The sequence below is a fragment of the Numenius arquata genome, chromosome 11 (assembly GCF_964106895.1).
Source record: "Numenius arquata chromosome 11, bNumArq3.hap1.1, whole genome shotgun sequence".
Lineage (NCBI taxonomy): Eukaryota > Metazoa > Chordata > Aves > Charadriiformes > Scolopacidae > Numenius > Numenius arquata.
This window is the reverse complement of record NC_133586.1, coordinates 468,531-482,517: the sequence shown is the minus strand read 5'-3', so window position 1 is coordinate 482,517 and position 13,987 is coordinate 468,531. Positions and strand designations below refer to the sequence as shown.

At 65.5% G+C, this 13,987-nt stretch overlaps 2 protein-coding genes across 2 annotated transcripts; both read left to right on the top strand.

Moving 5' to 3' along the window:
* The first annotated feature begins 5,979 nt into the window (after nucleotides 1-5,979).
* Nucleotides 5,980-7,557, top strand: ANKRD34C (ankyrin repeat domain 34C). Its single transcript, XM_074156423.1, has one exon. The coding sequence runs from the start codon at nucleotides 5,980-5,982 to the stop codon at nucleotides 7,555-7,557; it is 1,578 nt and encodes a 525-aa protein (XP_074012524.1).
* A 1,972-nt stretch (nucleotides 7,558-9,529) lies between these two features.
* On the top strand, nucleotides 9,530-12,631 carry TMED3 (transmembrane p24 trafficking protein 3). The gene is made up of 3 exons (XM_074156204.1): nucleotides 9,530-9,709; nucleotides 10,613-10,861; nucleotides 11,407-12,631. The coding sequence occupies exons 1-3, from the start codon at nucleotides 9,530-9,532 to the stop codon at nucleotides 11,641-11,643; spliced, it is 666 nt and encodes a 221-aa protein (XP_074012305.1). The 3' UTR covers nucleotides 11,644-12,631.
* The last annotated feature ends 1,356 nt before the right edge of the window (nucleotides 12,632-13,987 follow it).

Genomic DNA, 13,987 nt, shown 5'->3' with positions numbered 1-13,987 from the left:
GAGCTGCAGCTTCTCCTCCTGCAGCCATCCCTGCCAGCCCTGTTGCCATGGCATCCTCAGGGATGGCACGGATCCCAATGAGGAAGATGAGGGAGGACGAAGGTGTAGGTGGACACGTTGGCTCTGCATAGCCAGGATGGGGCAGATCCAGAGGCCTTCCTGCAGCAGGCAGGGGCTGCTCCTGGTCCTGTTCCCTCCCTGGAGGTCCCAGCTCTCCAGGATAACTGGCAGCAGCGGTTCCTGGAGAGCCCTTTGCTCTCCAGCCTCACCAGTAGCCACAGGAGGTGCTGGGCTGGTCTCGGCAGCTTCTCCTTTCCCTGCGGATTGACAGGGACCTGGGAAGGAATCGGCACCTGCAGACATCCTGCATCAGGTTATAAACACCAAGTGAGGAGAGGGCTGCTGCCCCCAGGCCCACCCCAGCTTTTGGAGATCAGAGATCCACACCTGGGCTAGCAGAGACCGGAGAGGGAGCCACACTGACACTGGTCCCACAGCAGAGGTGAGACCACAGGGTTAAAGCTGAGATGACACAGATGACACTTTCCAGGTGTCTCTACACCTCCCTGGGCTCAGCCAAGCCCCCTTCGTGTCCACTACCCCAGTAATCCTGCCAGGGAGCAGCCATATTTAGCCCAGATCTCCTATTTAGCCCATCACCCATTTAACCAAAGCCTCCCGTTTTAGGCACACCCCTTCTCATTTTCACAGCCACTGAACTTCATACCGGGAGCCTGGCGAGCTGGCACCGGGCCCGCAGCGCCCCGAGCCCTGGTACCCAGGGCAGGGAGCAGGGACGGTCCCCCCCAGATCCCTCCGTGAATCACCAGGGGTTAAAGCGCAGCCCGAGGAGCAGCGCAGACATTACTCAGCAAATCATTATGAATAACTAATAGCTCTGGAAAAAAATGCAACTGTGATCATGTGCGAATAGGAAGGGGGGGGGGAAGGGCATCTCCCTTAATCACTCATTATGAATTATTCAGCAAAAGAGGAAGCAGAAGGCAAACACAGCAGCGATTTATGTAGAAAGTGGGGGGCAGGGGGGTATCACCAGCTCTCAGCCCCTTACACAGCCCCCCCACCCCCAAGCCCTGGTCCCAGCAGCCCAGCGCTGGCAGGGCTCTCCCCAGCCAGCACACGGTGGCCCGTGTCCAGCTCTGCCCCGGGAGCCAAGCGCAGGTAGCCTGGCTACCACAGCCCCTCTCTGGACGCGCAGCAATGGGGAGCTGGAGCCACCGAGCTGGTCCACCCCTTGCTGGGAGCAAAGCTGGGGCATCTCCCACCCCACCAACACGTGGAACCCTTCAGTTCAGGCTGGCAGAGCAGGAAAACAAGCTCCTGGGTCCGAATATCTCCAAGGGAAGGTCATTCCTGCCTTCTCAGCCAGTACCAGCCCCAGCAGCACCACAGCCACCAGGGCAGGGGGCGGGAGAGCCCCCCACTGCCACCAGGGCTCCGACAGAGGGACCAAACTAACGGGAGCAGCAACGTACACAAATGAGGAAGGGCTGCTTGCAGGTGGGGAGAGGGACATCGGCCCCCCTTCACTTGTTGGACACTCTCCTAATTGAGAGGAGAGCCACCGGGAGGGGTAATTGGGGCCTGGAGAAGGTTGTGTGTGACTCATGGCATCCCCGCAGCCCCCTGCTTCCAGCCTCGGCCACCTCTCCCTGCAGCAGCTCCTGCTGCACCCTAGGAACAAGCCACCCCCCCAGTTTTGAAACATCCCCACCAAGTCTTTCCATGAAGCTGGTGGCAGATCTCCTGCCCTCCAGGACATGGTGCTGCAGGGAGAACCCACGGGTGGGAGATGGGGACCCTCAGCACGCAACCAAGGGGCTGGTTTCCACCTACCTGGGGTCATTCCTGTCACCTCAGCCCGTAGCGGGGCTGCAGCTTCTGTTCCTGATGACCCACCTGCCAGTCCCAGGACAAAGGCAGGGCAGAGCAGACAGAATTAATTTATGAAATACCAAAAAGCAGTCTAAGTTGCCAAGCATTTATATAATCCCACATTACAGAAGCGTGTTTGGGGAGAAGCCACGAGTAGTGCCATGGGGCAGGAGCACCAGCTCCACCCCAGCAGTAGCCCCGGGCATGGCACGAGTGGCCCTGCACGCAGGGCTGCCCAGTCCTGGCACCCAACTCCTGACATCTCTGATGCCCCAGGACCCCCCACTGCTCCCTCCCACGCTGTGGCTGTGTTTCACCCGTCCCTCGGCTCCCCAGACCCCAGGGACCCCCCCCCCCTCGACTGGGCACAAGCACACCCGCTCCCCACGGGGGGTGCTGTGGCCGGAGAGCAAGCCCCCGCTCCCGGGCAGAGCCTGCGCTCGTCCCACCGAGGCACCTTCTCTGGTTCTAAATCTGGCTATTCTTTAAGTACAGCTTTTCTACAACTAATCTGGTGTGGGTGCATCCGTCTGAAATTGGCCGGAGAAGCCTTGAAAATGTCTGTGTTTGTCCAATTTCATGAGGTGCTGAGAAGTCTCTGCGTTACTGGGGGTAAAGAAGCTGCCGTAAGGCGTTATTAAATGTTTGCTAATGTAATAAAACCTACTTCATTTCTCTGCTAGCTCTGATTATTATTGTTATCATCTTTTACCAAAGAAGGTCGCAATTTTAGATTATATTTCAGTAATCACAAGAGAAATTTCCCCTAATGTTAACCTAATCTAAGAGAGTGCTATGATAAATACCAGCACAGCAGCAGGTCGGTGAATTACAGACCCGCGTGTAACTCTGTGTTTATCGTGCATTTATGACCATTTCCCCACTTTCCACCCCATTACCTGTTTCTGCTGGGACTGGTCCTAAAGAGCCAATCTTCTCAGCGGCCACGGCGTAAAATGGGCTGGAGGCTGCAGAAAAGCATTTTTCCGCCTGGATTCGGGGGCCGGAGAGCTCTGCGCAGGGCCAGCGGCAGAGCGGTGGTCCCGGTAACTTCCCACCGCCGTTGAGGAGAGCTTTGTGCCCCGGAGAGCAGCACGGGGGGGGGCGGCTTCCCCCCGCACAGCACCGAGCACTCGGGTACCCCCAGAGGCAGACTCAGACCACAGGGACACTGACTTTGGGGGCACCTCAGGGGGTCTCCAAGCAGGGGCAGCCGTGGACTCCGGACGTGGGCACATGTGCAAATACACACGTGCAAGGACATACGGACCCGGGGACACACACACCCCCAAGGATGCCACCCACAGAGGGACACACCCCCACAGCCCACTCCCGCAGGCAGGCGCCCCGCACACCCCCACGCGTACACACGGAGGCACACGCACGGCTCTGTGCCTGTCACACACACCCACGGAGATAAACACACACGCACACCCCCGCACACCGGCATGGACACAGACACCTCCGACGTGCGCACACATCCCCCCCGCACACACACCCGCACCCCCACGAACACACAACCCTGCACACGGGTGGGCACGGACACCCCCGCACCTCTCACTCCCGCACACACACACCCCGCTCGCTGCCCGGCACACGGACACGCACCCCCGCATCCCCCCCCGCCGGCGGGCAGGGACACAGACCCCCGCCTCCCCCGCACACAGACACCCCCGCCCCGCCGCTCCCCGCACCCGCCCGGGGGCGGACGCGCCGCCCCCCCCCACCTCCCCGCGCCCTCCTCCCCGCGCAGCCCCGGTGCGGGCCGGGCAGCGGGTGACGCAGCCGCCCGGAGCGCACATAAGGGACGATGCGGGAGGGGGCACCGGGGAGGCCGCAGGGGTAGCCCGGTACCGCCACCGGGCACCAGCACCGGGAGCCGGGCACGGGGGCGGTGGGCGACGCTCCCCCCGCCATTAGCACCGCAGACAGCGGGAGCGGGACGGCCCCGGCCGGGGGTGGCACCTGCCCCGGGGGTCCCCATTCTCCCCCCGGTGTCTCCGCAGCCCCGCGGACCCCCGGCGGGAAGGGACGAGGCTGCGGCGGGTCTGGGACCCTCCGGCGGCACCGCGGAGAGGGGGACGCGCCCGGCGAGGAGACGGAGGTGAGAGCCGTCCGGGGGGCGACTAACACGAGCCCGCGGCCCCCCGAGGGGCAGGGGCCGGGGCAGCTCACGGCGAGGGCTCCGGAAAGGGGGCTGCCACCGCTTGCGCCTTTGAGGGGGGCTGGGGAGGCGACGCCCCCGGTGCGAGCACTTACAGCCGGTCGCGGAGCCGCAGGATCCCCGTCCGCTGGGGCACGAAGGGCAGGAGCTGGCCGGGACGGGCAGACCCGGGGGGCGACTGCCGGGGGGACCCGACGAGCGCAGGCTGCCCAGGGCTCCGGGGGGACCCGGGTGGGCTCAACCGAGCCCCTCGCAGGCGGGGACGCTCCGGGGAAGGGCTGGGCACGGCCCCGGGAGCGGGGACTGCAGCTCGCAGCTGGACGGGCAGCGAAGGGCAAGGAGAGCGTGGGGCAATCAGGCGGCAGGGCCACTGGACACGCCAGCTGAGGGGCTGTGTCCGTGCCTCTGAGATGTTTCCATGGCGCTGGGCATCTGCTGGTGCCTCCAGCACAGCCCTGAGCTCCTACCCCTGCCTCGCACACAGAGCCCACCGGGTCTGCGAGCTGCAGGGGACGGGTGGTGTCCCTCGGGGACACAAAGCACTTGGGGCACGTAGGGCAGCCGTGGAGCGATGCATGGGAGCCTTACCTGGCTAAATTCCCCGTGGCCAGCCCGTGCCACGGAAACACTCGCCAGCAGAGACGCTGCCTGTTGATTCTCCCCAGCAGGTCCTGCTGCAGAGGCTGCTGTGACCACCCTCTCCCACCTGAGCGGCTCACGCCACCACAGAGCAGCAGGGGGTCACAGCCAGCGTGACCGCAGCCGCTCCGCATTTCCTTCAGCAGTGAGGAGGCAAAGCCCACGGTTCTAGACAAGAAGCCCCGGGAGATGCTCACGCCGTCTCCAGTGGGCTCTGCCTCACAGCCCGGGAGAGCTAGACGACGGGGTGGGAACCATCTCAGCAGCAGGACCGGTCTGGTTTCTCTGGCACTCGCGGGGATCGGCTGCATCCAGGCAAATGCCAGCGTGGCTACCGGGGAAGCAGAGCTGCAAAAGAGCAAGGCAAGATGAACCATGACATGTGGCCAGGGCTGCTCAGCAAGGGGAGATGAGCCCTGAGCAGGGGGTGACCAGGCTGGGGGTGAGACCTCACCAGCAGGACAGGGACAAGTCAGCGATGGGTCCCATCAACAGCCATTATCAGGCCAAGGCAAGGTGGCACGCCAGGTCCCAGGCCAAGGGGGAAAGTCCAACAAACAAGTCTGGCCCAAGAGGGGTGGATGGAGCCTCAGGCACCTCCATAGCTCAAACCAGCACTGAGGGGCTGGGCCAGCATTTACATAGAGCCCCCAGCCCAGTGGCAGAGGGCGGGCGGGTGAGGGGGTCTCAGCTGAGGCTGCTCAGGGTAATTAAGGGCAATTGGTGTTCTCGGGGCCCTGCCAGCCACGTCTTCTGGAATGTCTGGAACAGAGGGGGGCCAGAGGCTCCACAGCTGGGCGAGAAAGACACAGTCCATGCTAAAGATGAGATTATTGGGGGGGGGGGCAATGTCATAGAACAGTGGTGAGGCGGCAGGGCTGAGGCACCTCCCAGCTGGCAGAGATCAGCCCCTTCTCCCCGGGGCACCCCCGAGGAGACCAGGCCTTTGCTCCGGCTGCTGCTCCCCTGCCTTGCACCCCAGGCACCCCCCGGGCACCCCCCGGGGCAGCAGGGGACCCTGTGTGCAGGGGGCTGTGGTGCTGCCCATGGGCAGAGGGGGTGATTTGGGGGAGCTCCTAGTGCCACAAGGTGGGGTGGATGGGGTCAGAGGGGTGATGGGATGCAGAGTGGTGCCACGAGCGTAACACCCCCCCCCCAGGAAGGCAGGAAAAGGTGGGAGCCGGGGCTGAGGAGCGACCCTCACCTCTCCTTCACGGTTCCTCCCACAGCTGCCGGCCCACCCAGTCCTTGCCCCCCACCAGTGAGCAGCGGCCGGTGCCATGGATGAGGTGACGGAGCTGGAGGTGGGGGGGAACTCCCTCCTGAAGGCAGTGTGGCTCGGCAGGCTCCGGCTGACCCGGCTGCTGCTGGAGGGGGGGGCTTACATCAACGAGAGCAACGAGAAAGGGGAGACGGCCCTGATGGTGGCCTGCATCACCAAGCACGTCGACCAGCAGAGCATTAACAAGGCCAAGATGGTGAAGTACCTGCTGGACAACAGAGCCGACCCCAACATCCAGGACAAGTCTGGGAAAACGGCCCTCATGCACGCCTGCATCCGCGGCGCCGGGGGGGAGGTGGTGTCCCTGCTGCTGGAGAACGGGGCAGACCCCAGCCTGGAGGACCACTCGGGAGCATCCGCCCTGGTCCACGCCATCAACGCTGACGACAAGGACGTGCTGCAGCACCTCCTGAACGCCTGCAGGGCCAAAGGGAAGGAGGTGATCATCATCACCATGGACAAATCGGCCTCTGGCACCAAGACGGCCAAGCAGTACCTGAACGTCGCCCCCTCGCTGGAGTTCAAGGAGAGGGCCCTCCCCGAGGGGTGCACAGCACCCTCCAGTGCCCACCTGAAAACTCCTGTGCCGGCACCTTCCCCCATGGAGAAGGACAGCAGCGTTTCCGTCCCGCACCCGTCGCACCCCGGGGACACCCCCTCTGCCAGGGCTGCCGATGAGCCCCCCGGCACAGCCCGGAGAGCCCGCCTGCCCCAGCTGAAGCGGCTGCGGTCAGAGCCCTGGGGGCTAGTGGCCCCCTCGGTGCTGGCCGCCTCCACACACCGCGACGATACGTGGGTCTGCGCCGACGATGAGGTGATCATGGGCATCGGCGACCTCTCGCTCTCCAAAAAGGCTCCCCTGGCCCGCAGCGGCAGCAGCAAGAGCAAGGACCCCTCTCTCTTCCCCCCCGTAGACGAGCAGGCTCTGAGGACGCCACCAGCCCCTGGGCCACTGGCCAGGAAAGCAGCCTACGAGAAGAGCCAGGCCACCCACCAGCGCCTGCCCCGACGGAGCACGGTCCCCGAGGAGCTGGAGAGCATCTGCTCCGCTGCCGCCAGCCCAGCCACAGCCATGGACACGCTGCACCGGTGGAGGCTGGGAGCCGAGCACTACGAGGGTGACCCCCAGCCCCCCGGTGTCCCCGGCCCGGCCGAGGTGGGGAAGGTGCCGTTGGAGCGGAGGAAGCTCAGCGGGTCCCACCTGGCCTTGCTGGATGGCTCCCGGGAGTCCCTGGACGGCATCGCCGGCACGTCCCCCGCCACTGGCCGGCGCCGGCCCCCCGGCTTGCTGGAGAGGCGAGGGTCCGGGACCCTGCTGCTGGACCACATCTCCCACACCAGGCCAGGATACCTACCCCCCCTGAACATCAACCCCAACCCCCCGATCCCCGATATCGGCTCCAACGGCAAAGCCTCCTCTCCGCTTGCCGCTGGCCTCAAGTCCCTGGTACCCGTGGCTCCCAGCTCACCCAGGCGGGGTGACTTGAGAGCCAAGAGGAAGCTTCTCCGGAGACACTCCATGCAAGCGGAGCAGATGCGGCAGCTCTCCGACTTCGAGGAGGTAGTGGCCCAGTAGCCATGTCACCGTTTGCTTCCCAGGAGGGTCACCAAACCCGCGCTGTCCCTGCAGAAACGTGATGGTTCCCACGCAGAGCGGTGGCTCAGCCCCGGGGAAGCACTGGCGGCCGCGAGGGTCAGACCTGTGCCCAGGGGGTGAATCGGGGGGGTTCCTGCTCCCACTTGCCAGAGCCGTAGGGAGAGCCCAGGCATCCAGCCCAAACAGTCGGAGTCTCTCGAATTCTTCATTCGTTTCTGGACCTTTCCCCAGGAGCAACTCCCTGAGAGATCAATCCCAGACCGCGGGAGATCATCACGCCTCGCACTAGGGCTCCTGCCCGCAGGTCACTAATTCCTCACTATTCACAATCCGCTTTTCTTCCCCCCCCGCTGGTCCTGACACAGAAACCTGCGCGGAGCCCCAGGCCAGGGAGCCGTGGGACTGATGTGCTTGTGAAGTGCCTACCAGGAAGGAAAGGAGCTTAATGCTGCAGGGGGTTGGAAGAGCAGAAACACACCCCACCACCACCCCCACTAACAACTGAATGTGTGGGTACCCTCGCCCTGCTGTGGAGGGAGACAATTCTCCACCTCAGAGATTCCCAAGCACCTTGAAACTCCAGAGGCTGAGACAAACCCGTTACTGCTGCCACCGGCTGCCTTCAGTGGGTCGGGAAAGGGGTTTCTCTCTGTCTCTGCATTTCCCACCCCACTGAGCAACTCCGAGCACCAAATTCCTGTCCGCAATTCCTGTCTGTGTGGGAAGTTCTGCCAGGGATGGGGGAGTAAGGATGCCTAGGTGCCAGGGGTAGGGGAGCAAGGATGTCAGGTTGCCAAGGATGGCACATGGTGAGCGTCGGGGGCTGGTCCCAGCGGAGGAGAGCCACAGGGGCAGCACCGCAGCCAGGACACCCCTCTCCTGCTGACCCCGCTGCGGCGACCATCCTTTGGGGCCGAAGCGGAGCTGAGCGGGGCCGGTGGCTGCAGGCAGGATGAGGGGGCAGCCACAGGTCCACCCCCATGGCCCCAGCCCCAGCCGGGCACCGGCTGCCGGTGGGGAGCACTCCTCACCCCACGGTTGGGACCGGGGGCTGGATGCGCCCCGAGCTGCCATCCATCTCGGCCAACCCCACCGCACGGAGCCGGCAGCAGCGTCCCCCCGCTGTCGGGGTCTGCCCTCGCCTCCGTCAGCCCCACACACGCTTCCGTCCATCCCCCCGGAGCTGCTGGCGACCCCCCGGCTCCTTGCCCAGGGCATTCGCCCTCTTTCTCCGGGCTGTGGCAGAGTTTCGCACGGTTCCCGCACAAAGCGGCATCGCTGTTCGGTGGCAACTGCCCAGGAATGTTCTCTGAAAGTGCATTTTAGATTCAAATACACTATTTAGAGTAAAGGTGGGTTTATATTTTTACAGCCTTAAAGTTTATACTTTCTGTAGGTAAATTGTCTTATAGATTGAATTTCAGGCATATTTTCCCTATAACAGTGACGTTTGTCTTATATTTTGGAGCGTGGAATTTTAAATCCTGTAGTTCACCTTTTCCATTCACTTCTAAACATCCCGATATTCTGCGTGTGTTTTTCAAGCCGCGTTTGAGGCCTTTATCCCGCCGCGGGAGAGGGGAGAGGGGGTGCCCGCCGGACGCGGGTCACCTCTCGGGGGCTCGCCGCGTCCCGCACGTCAGGGCGGGGAAGGGGCTTCTCCGCGGGGCTCTTTCAGCCCGTTCCTCGCCCCCGAGCGCGTGCGGGTGATGATGTCACGGAACGGCGCAGAGATTTTAGATCACGGCGGCGTTAATGAAGGGCTCGGCGTGGGACTGAGCCCCGCAGTGCGGGGTCCCGGCCGCGCTCGGCTCCCGCTGCCGGGGGGGTGCCCGGTGCCGGGGGCGGGAGGAGGTGCCGCCCCCGGGGCCTCCCCCAGCGGAAGCGCCGCCGGTGCCGGTGCCGGGCGGGCGCCACGTCAGGCGGGGCGGGGCGGGGCGGGAGCGGCGGGATGCGGGGGGGGATGCGGGCCGGGAGCGGCGGGATGCGGGCCGGGATGCGGGCGGTGGTGCTGGCCCTGCTGCTGTGCGGGGCCGGTGGCACCGAGCTGACCTTCGAGCTGCCCGACAGCGACCGGCAGTGCTTCCACCAGGAGCTGGAGCGCGGCACCAAGTTCACGCTGGACTACCAGGTACTGCCCTGCCCGCACCCCGGGCCCTGCTTGTGCCCATCGCCCTCTGCCCGTGCCCCGGGCCCCTGCCCGTGTTCCCCCCCGCTGTGCCCCCAACCCCTGCCCATGCCCATGTTCCCCGACCTGTTCCCCCGCCCATGTTCCCCCAACCATGTTCCCCCACCTGTACCCCCAGCCCCACATCCCTACCCATGTTGCCAGACCTGTGCCCCCAGTCCCACGCCCCTGTCCATGTTCCTACACTGGGACTCCCAGCCCCCTACCCCTGCCCATGTTCCCCCACCTGTACCCCCTGCCCATGTTCCCCCATGTGTACCCCCAGCCCTCTATCCCTGCCTGTGTTCCCCCACATGTTCCCCCACCTCTACCCCCTGCCCATGTTCCCCCATCTGTACCCCCAGCCCCCTGCCCCTGCCCATGTTTCCCCCAACCCCGTACCCCTACCTGTGTTCCCCCAGCAGTGCCCCTGCCCGTGTTCCCCCACCCATACCCCCTGCCTGTGCCCCTGCCGTGCCCCACAGCGCCCCAGGCAAGGCTGCAGCTGCACCTCTCCCCTGCACCCCCCAGTTCCCCCCATGCTGCACCGGGAGACATTCCCAGCCCTAGCCCCCCGCCCGCCTCAGAGCCAGTACTGGGATGTGGCCACGGGAGCCCCTGATCCAACCATCAGGGCTGTCCCCCTGTCCACGCACCCCACCTGAGCTGCAGGTACCATGGGGCACAGCTTCCCCTGGGCCGCCCAGCTGGGGCCCCCATCCCGTGGCGGGCAGCCATGGGCACGGTGCCCGCTCGCTGTGGGCACGGCTGAGCACACAGGCATGGGGCCGGGCAGAGCTGCTCCCCGCGGGGCAGGAGGCTCTTGCCACGTAGTTCAGCAGGTGCCACCTGCGTCTCCTCGCGCAGGTGATCACGGGGGGACACTATGACGTGGACTGCTTCGTGGAGGACCCCAATGGCAGGACGATCTACAAGGAGACCAAGAAGCAGTACGACAGCTTCCCGCACCGCACCGAGCTCCAGGGCGTCTACACCTTCTGCTTCAGCAATGAATTCTCCACCTTCTCCCACAAAACCGTCTACTTTGACTTCCAGGTGGGCGACGAGCCGCCCATCCTGCCCGACATGAGCAACCGCGTCACTGCCCTCACGCAGGTGGGTCCCCGCACGCTGCCAGGGGGGGACGGTGCTGCTGCAGCCCCAGCTTGTGGCCAAACGGCCCCACAGGATGGCGGTTGGGGGCTCCTCCGCCAAATGCAGAAGTGCCAACCGCCAGCCAACCCCCCCGCCGTGGGCAGCCACGTCCTGCTCCCAACGGCGCAGGCAGAGAGGGACGGGGGGGGCGCTGCTCTGGGTCTGAACCTCCCCCAGCCTGAGCACCCCGCTTCCATCCCGCACAAGGGAAGAGCAGCAGAGCTTTTCCATCCCTTGGTGTGAGCCCTGGGCTGGGACCCAGACCCTGCCCTTGGCCCCCAGCCCCTCAGCTGGGCTCCCAGGGGCTCCCCGCAGGCTCCCTCCACCCGCCAGCATTGCCCCCTTGAGCAGAACCGCTCTGGGGTGGGGGCTGGCAGAGACCCCCAGCACAGAGCACTGCTGCCCTGCCCTCGGGTGCCCCAGCACAGTCCCCAGCTTCCTTGGCCACTGCCACCGGGCCCGAGCTGTGCCGCATCAGGAGTGACGGAGCACGCTTGTCCCCCCAGATGGAGTCCGCCTGCGTCACCATCCACGAGGCCCTGAACACGGTGATCGACTCCCAGACTCACTACCGCCTGCGGGAAGCGCAGGACCGGAGCAGAGCCGAGGACCTCAACGGCCGGGTCTCGTACTGGTCGGTCGGGGAAACCCTCATCCTCTTTGTGGTCAGTGTGGGGCAAGTGATGCTGCTCAAAAGCTTCTTCACCGAGAAGAGACCCGGCAGTGGCGGGGCCAGCACCTAGAGCCGCAGCCCTTGGGTGCCCGGACGGCGGGGGGGAGGCGGGTGTGCAGCGTCCACCTGGGTCACGCTCGCCCTCTGTTTTTCACAAGGTGCTGCCGCGGGGAGGCGGCCGGAGGGGAGCAGGGGATGATGTGACGCTGCTGAGCCCGGTGGAAAATGGTCACCCAAGCACGGGCATCCCCCAGCCAATACCCCCAGTGTCACCTCCTTCACCTTTGGCTGCCTTGTGGCCCTGTCCCCTCTCCTGGCCACTCTGTCCCCACTTGCCATCTCCACCTGGGCCCTTGTCCGACGGCTGGGGCACCTTGCGAGCCCGATGTGACTGCGAGGTACCACCGGGCATCCAGCAAGGCCACGTGCTGCCCGCTCTCACCCAGGAGCTCTGCCCGGGCCAGCAAGTGGATGGGGCAATGCTGTCCCCCCCGGCGGCCACCTCCCGAGCACTCCTGCACCCAGCCAAGTGCCCAGATTTAGTTGCCAGCTCTGTGCCCGCGGGCAGAGGGGGGGTGAGCACAGCTCCTCTTTTCTCCCCGGGGTGGGCAGGGCAGGGGACAAAGCCAGCAGCGGCATCCCGGGAGCCGTTGGCTCAAATACGGAGGCGAGGCTTCAGCGGGAGCTTTTTGCTGGGTGATTTCCTTTGCTTTGCCAGCCCCCAGCCCCCCGGCGAAGCGTTTCCCAGGCCCCGGGGAGCTGGCATCATGCCCTGTACAAGGTGGCAGTTTCATCCTACCTGCTGGGGAGTCCCATCCCCAGTGTGTCCCCCTGTGCCCAGCAGACTCATCCCATGCTGAGGAAGCCCCATCCCCGCCCCAGCAGCAAGCAAGGACCCCCCGTGCCCCTGGGACTGCAGCCTGGAGCCCCCCAAAACAAGAGACCCCCCCTGTGTGAGAGCCCTGGGGAGAGCAGAGCACTGGCCGCCCCCCTCTGGAGCCGGAACAGCTCCGCTGCCATTTGACTTTGCCACTGCGTAATAAACCCCTGCGACTGTGGCTTGCGCTGCCGTTATTGGGCACCACTCCAGGGGTGGCCTGGGGACACCTGGGGACACCCAGATGTGGCCACGGCCGCTGCCGAGCTGGCTGTCCCTGCCTGCAACAGGCCCTGCCTGTTCCTGCCTGATCAGGCACTGGACCCCCCCAGCACTCTGCCAACAGGCTCGGCACCCACCGGGGTGATGTCCATCTCCCCCCCCACCACCCCTTGGCAGACCCCTGTCAGGAGGAGATGTGGTACAGGCAGCTGCCACTGCCCTCCACCCACACCCCCCCGCCCGCAGCCCTGCCAGGCACTGGCAGAGCGTGATCCGGCACCGGAGCAAATGCCAGAGCCAGGGAGAGCCCGGTGGCAGGAGCAGCTCTCCCGGTCCCCCCAGGACACAGCCAGCTCGAGCACGAGGCCACACTGTGGGGCTACGGGCAACCCCCCAGGTCCTAGCTGGCCGCAGGGGCTGAGGGGGGTGATGGAGCCCAGCGATCCACGGCAGCAAAGTGGGGAGCACCGGGCAGATGCCTCTTGGCTCAGTCCTGGCTCCATCACACCCCAGCTCTGCCCATAACCCCCTCCTGGGGGACAGGGGGGCGCCAGGGCGATTTCCCCCGGTGCCACGGGGAGGGCTCAGACCGGCTGCTCCGAGGAGCAGGGGGAGACCGAGGGGCCCAGGCACTGCTGCAGCCCCCTCCCCATCTCTCCCGCTCCCAGGGGCCGTGCCAGCTCCGGTGGCAGTGCTGGCCTTGGGGCAGTTTCCATGCAGCCGGGAGCAGCCGTGCCCCGGTGCCTCGCAACGACCTTCATCGGGAGCCAAGAGCTCCCGTTTGGCGCAGAGCCCTGGGGCCACTGCCAGCGGGGACCAGCCCCACGCCCCGCCAGGGCCAGGAGCCCCACGGGGGCAACCAGCCCCAGCAGCCACCCAGCCCTGGCCGATGTGTGGGATGCCTTCAGAATTACCCCCCTCCCTGGGGGCCCTGGGACACCCCCCCATGGCAGAGATGGGAGTAGCCAGGACCAGCTTGGAACCAGCCACCCCTGAGGCCAGCAGGTTGGGGCTCCCACCCAGCCTGTCCCCAGCAGCGCTGGCCCTGGGGACCCCCACCCAGCTCACGGCTGGGGACACAGGCAGGACAGGAGGGGGCTGCGGGACAGTTTATTGCTGTGCCAGGCTCTGCCCCAGCCTCAGGGCAGGCACAGAGAGGGGAGAGGGGACTGGGGGAGGGGGGCCGCACCAGCCCCACAGCCCACAGAGGCATTTTGGGGTGTGGGAAAAGAGCAGCAGTGACCCTGTCCCCCCTCCAAGCCCATCCTGCCCTCGCTGTCCTGCCACCGGTCCCCTCCCGCCCGCAGCCCCGGTG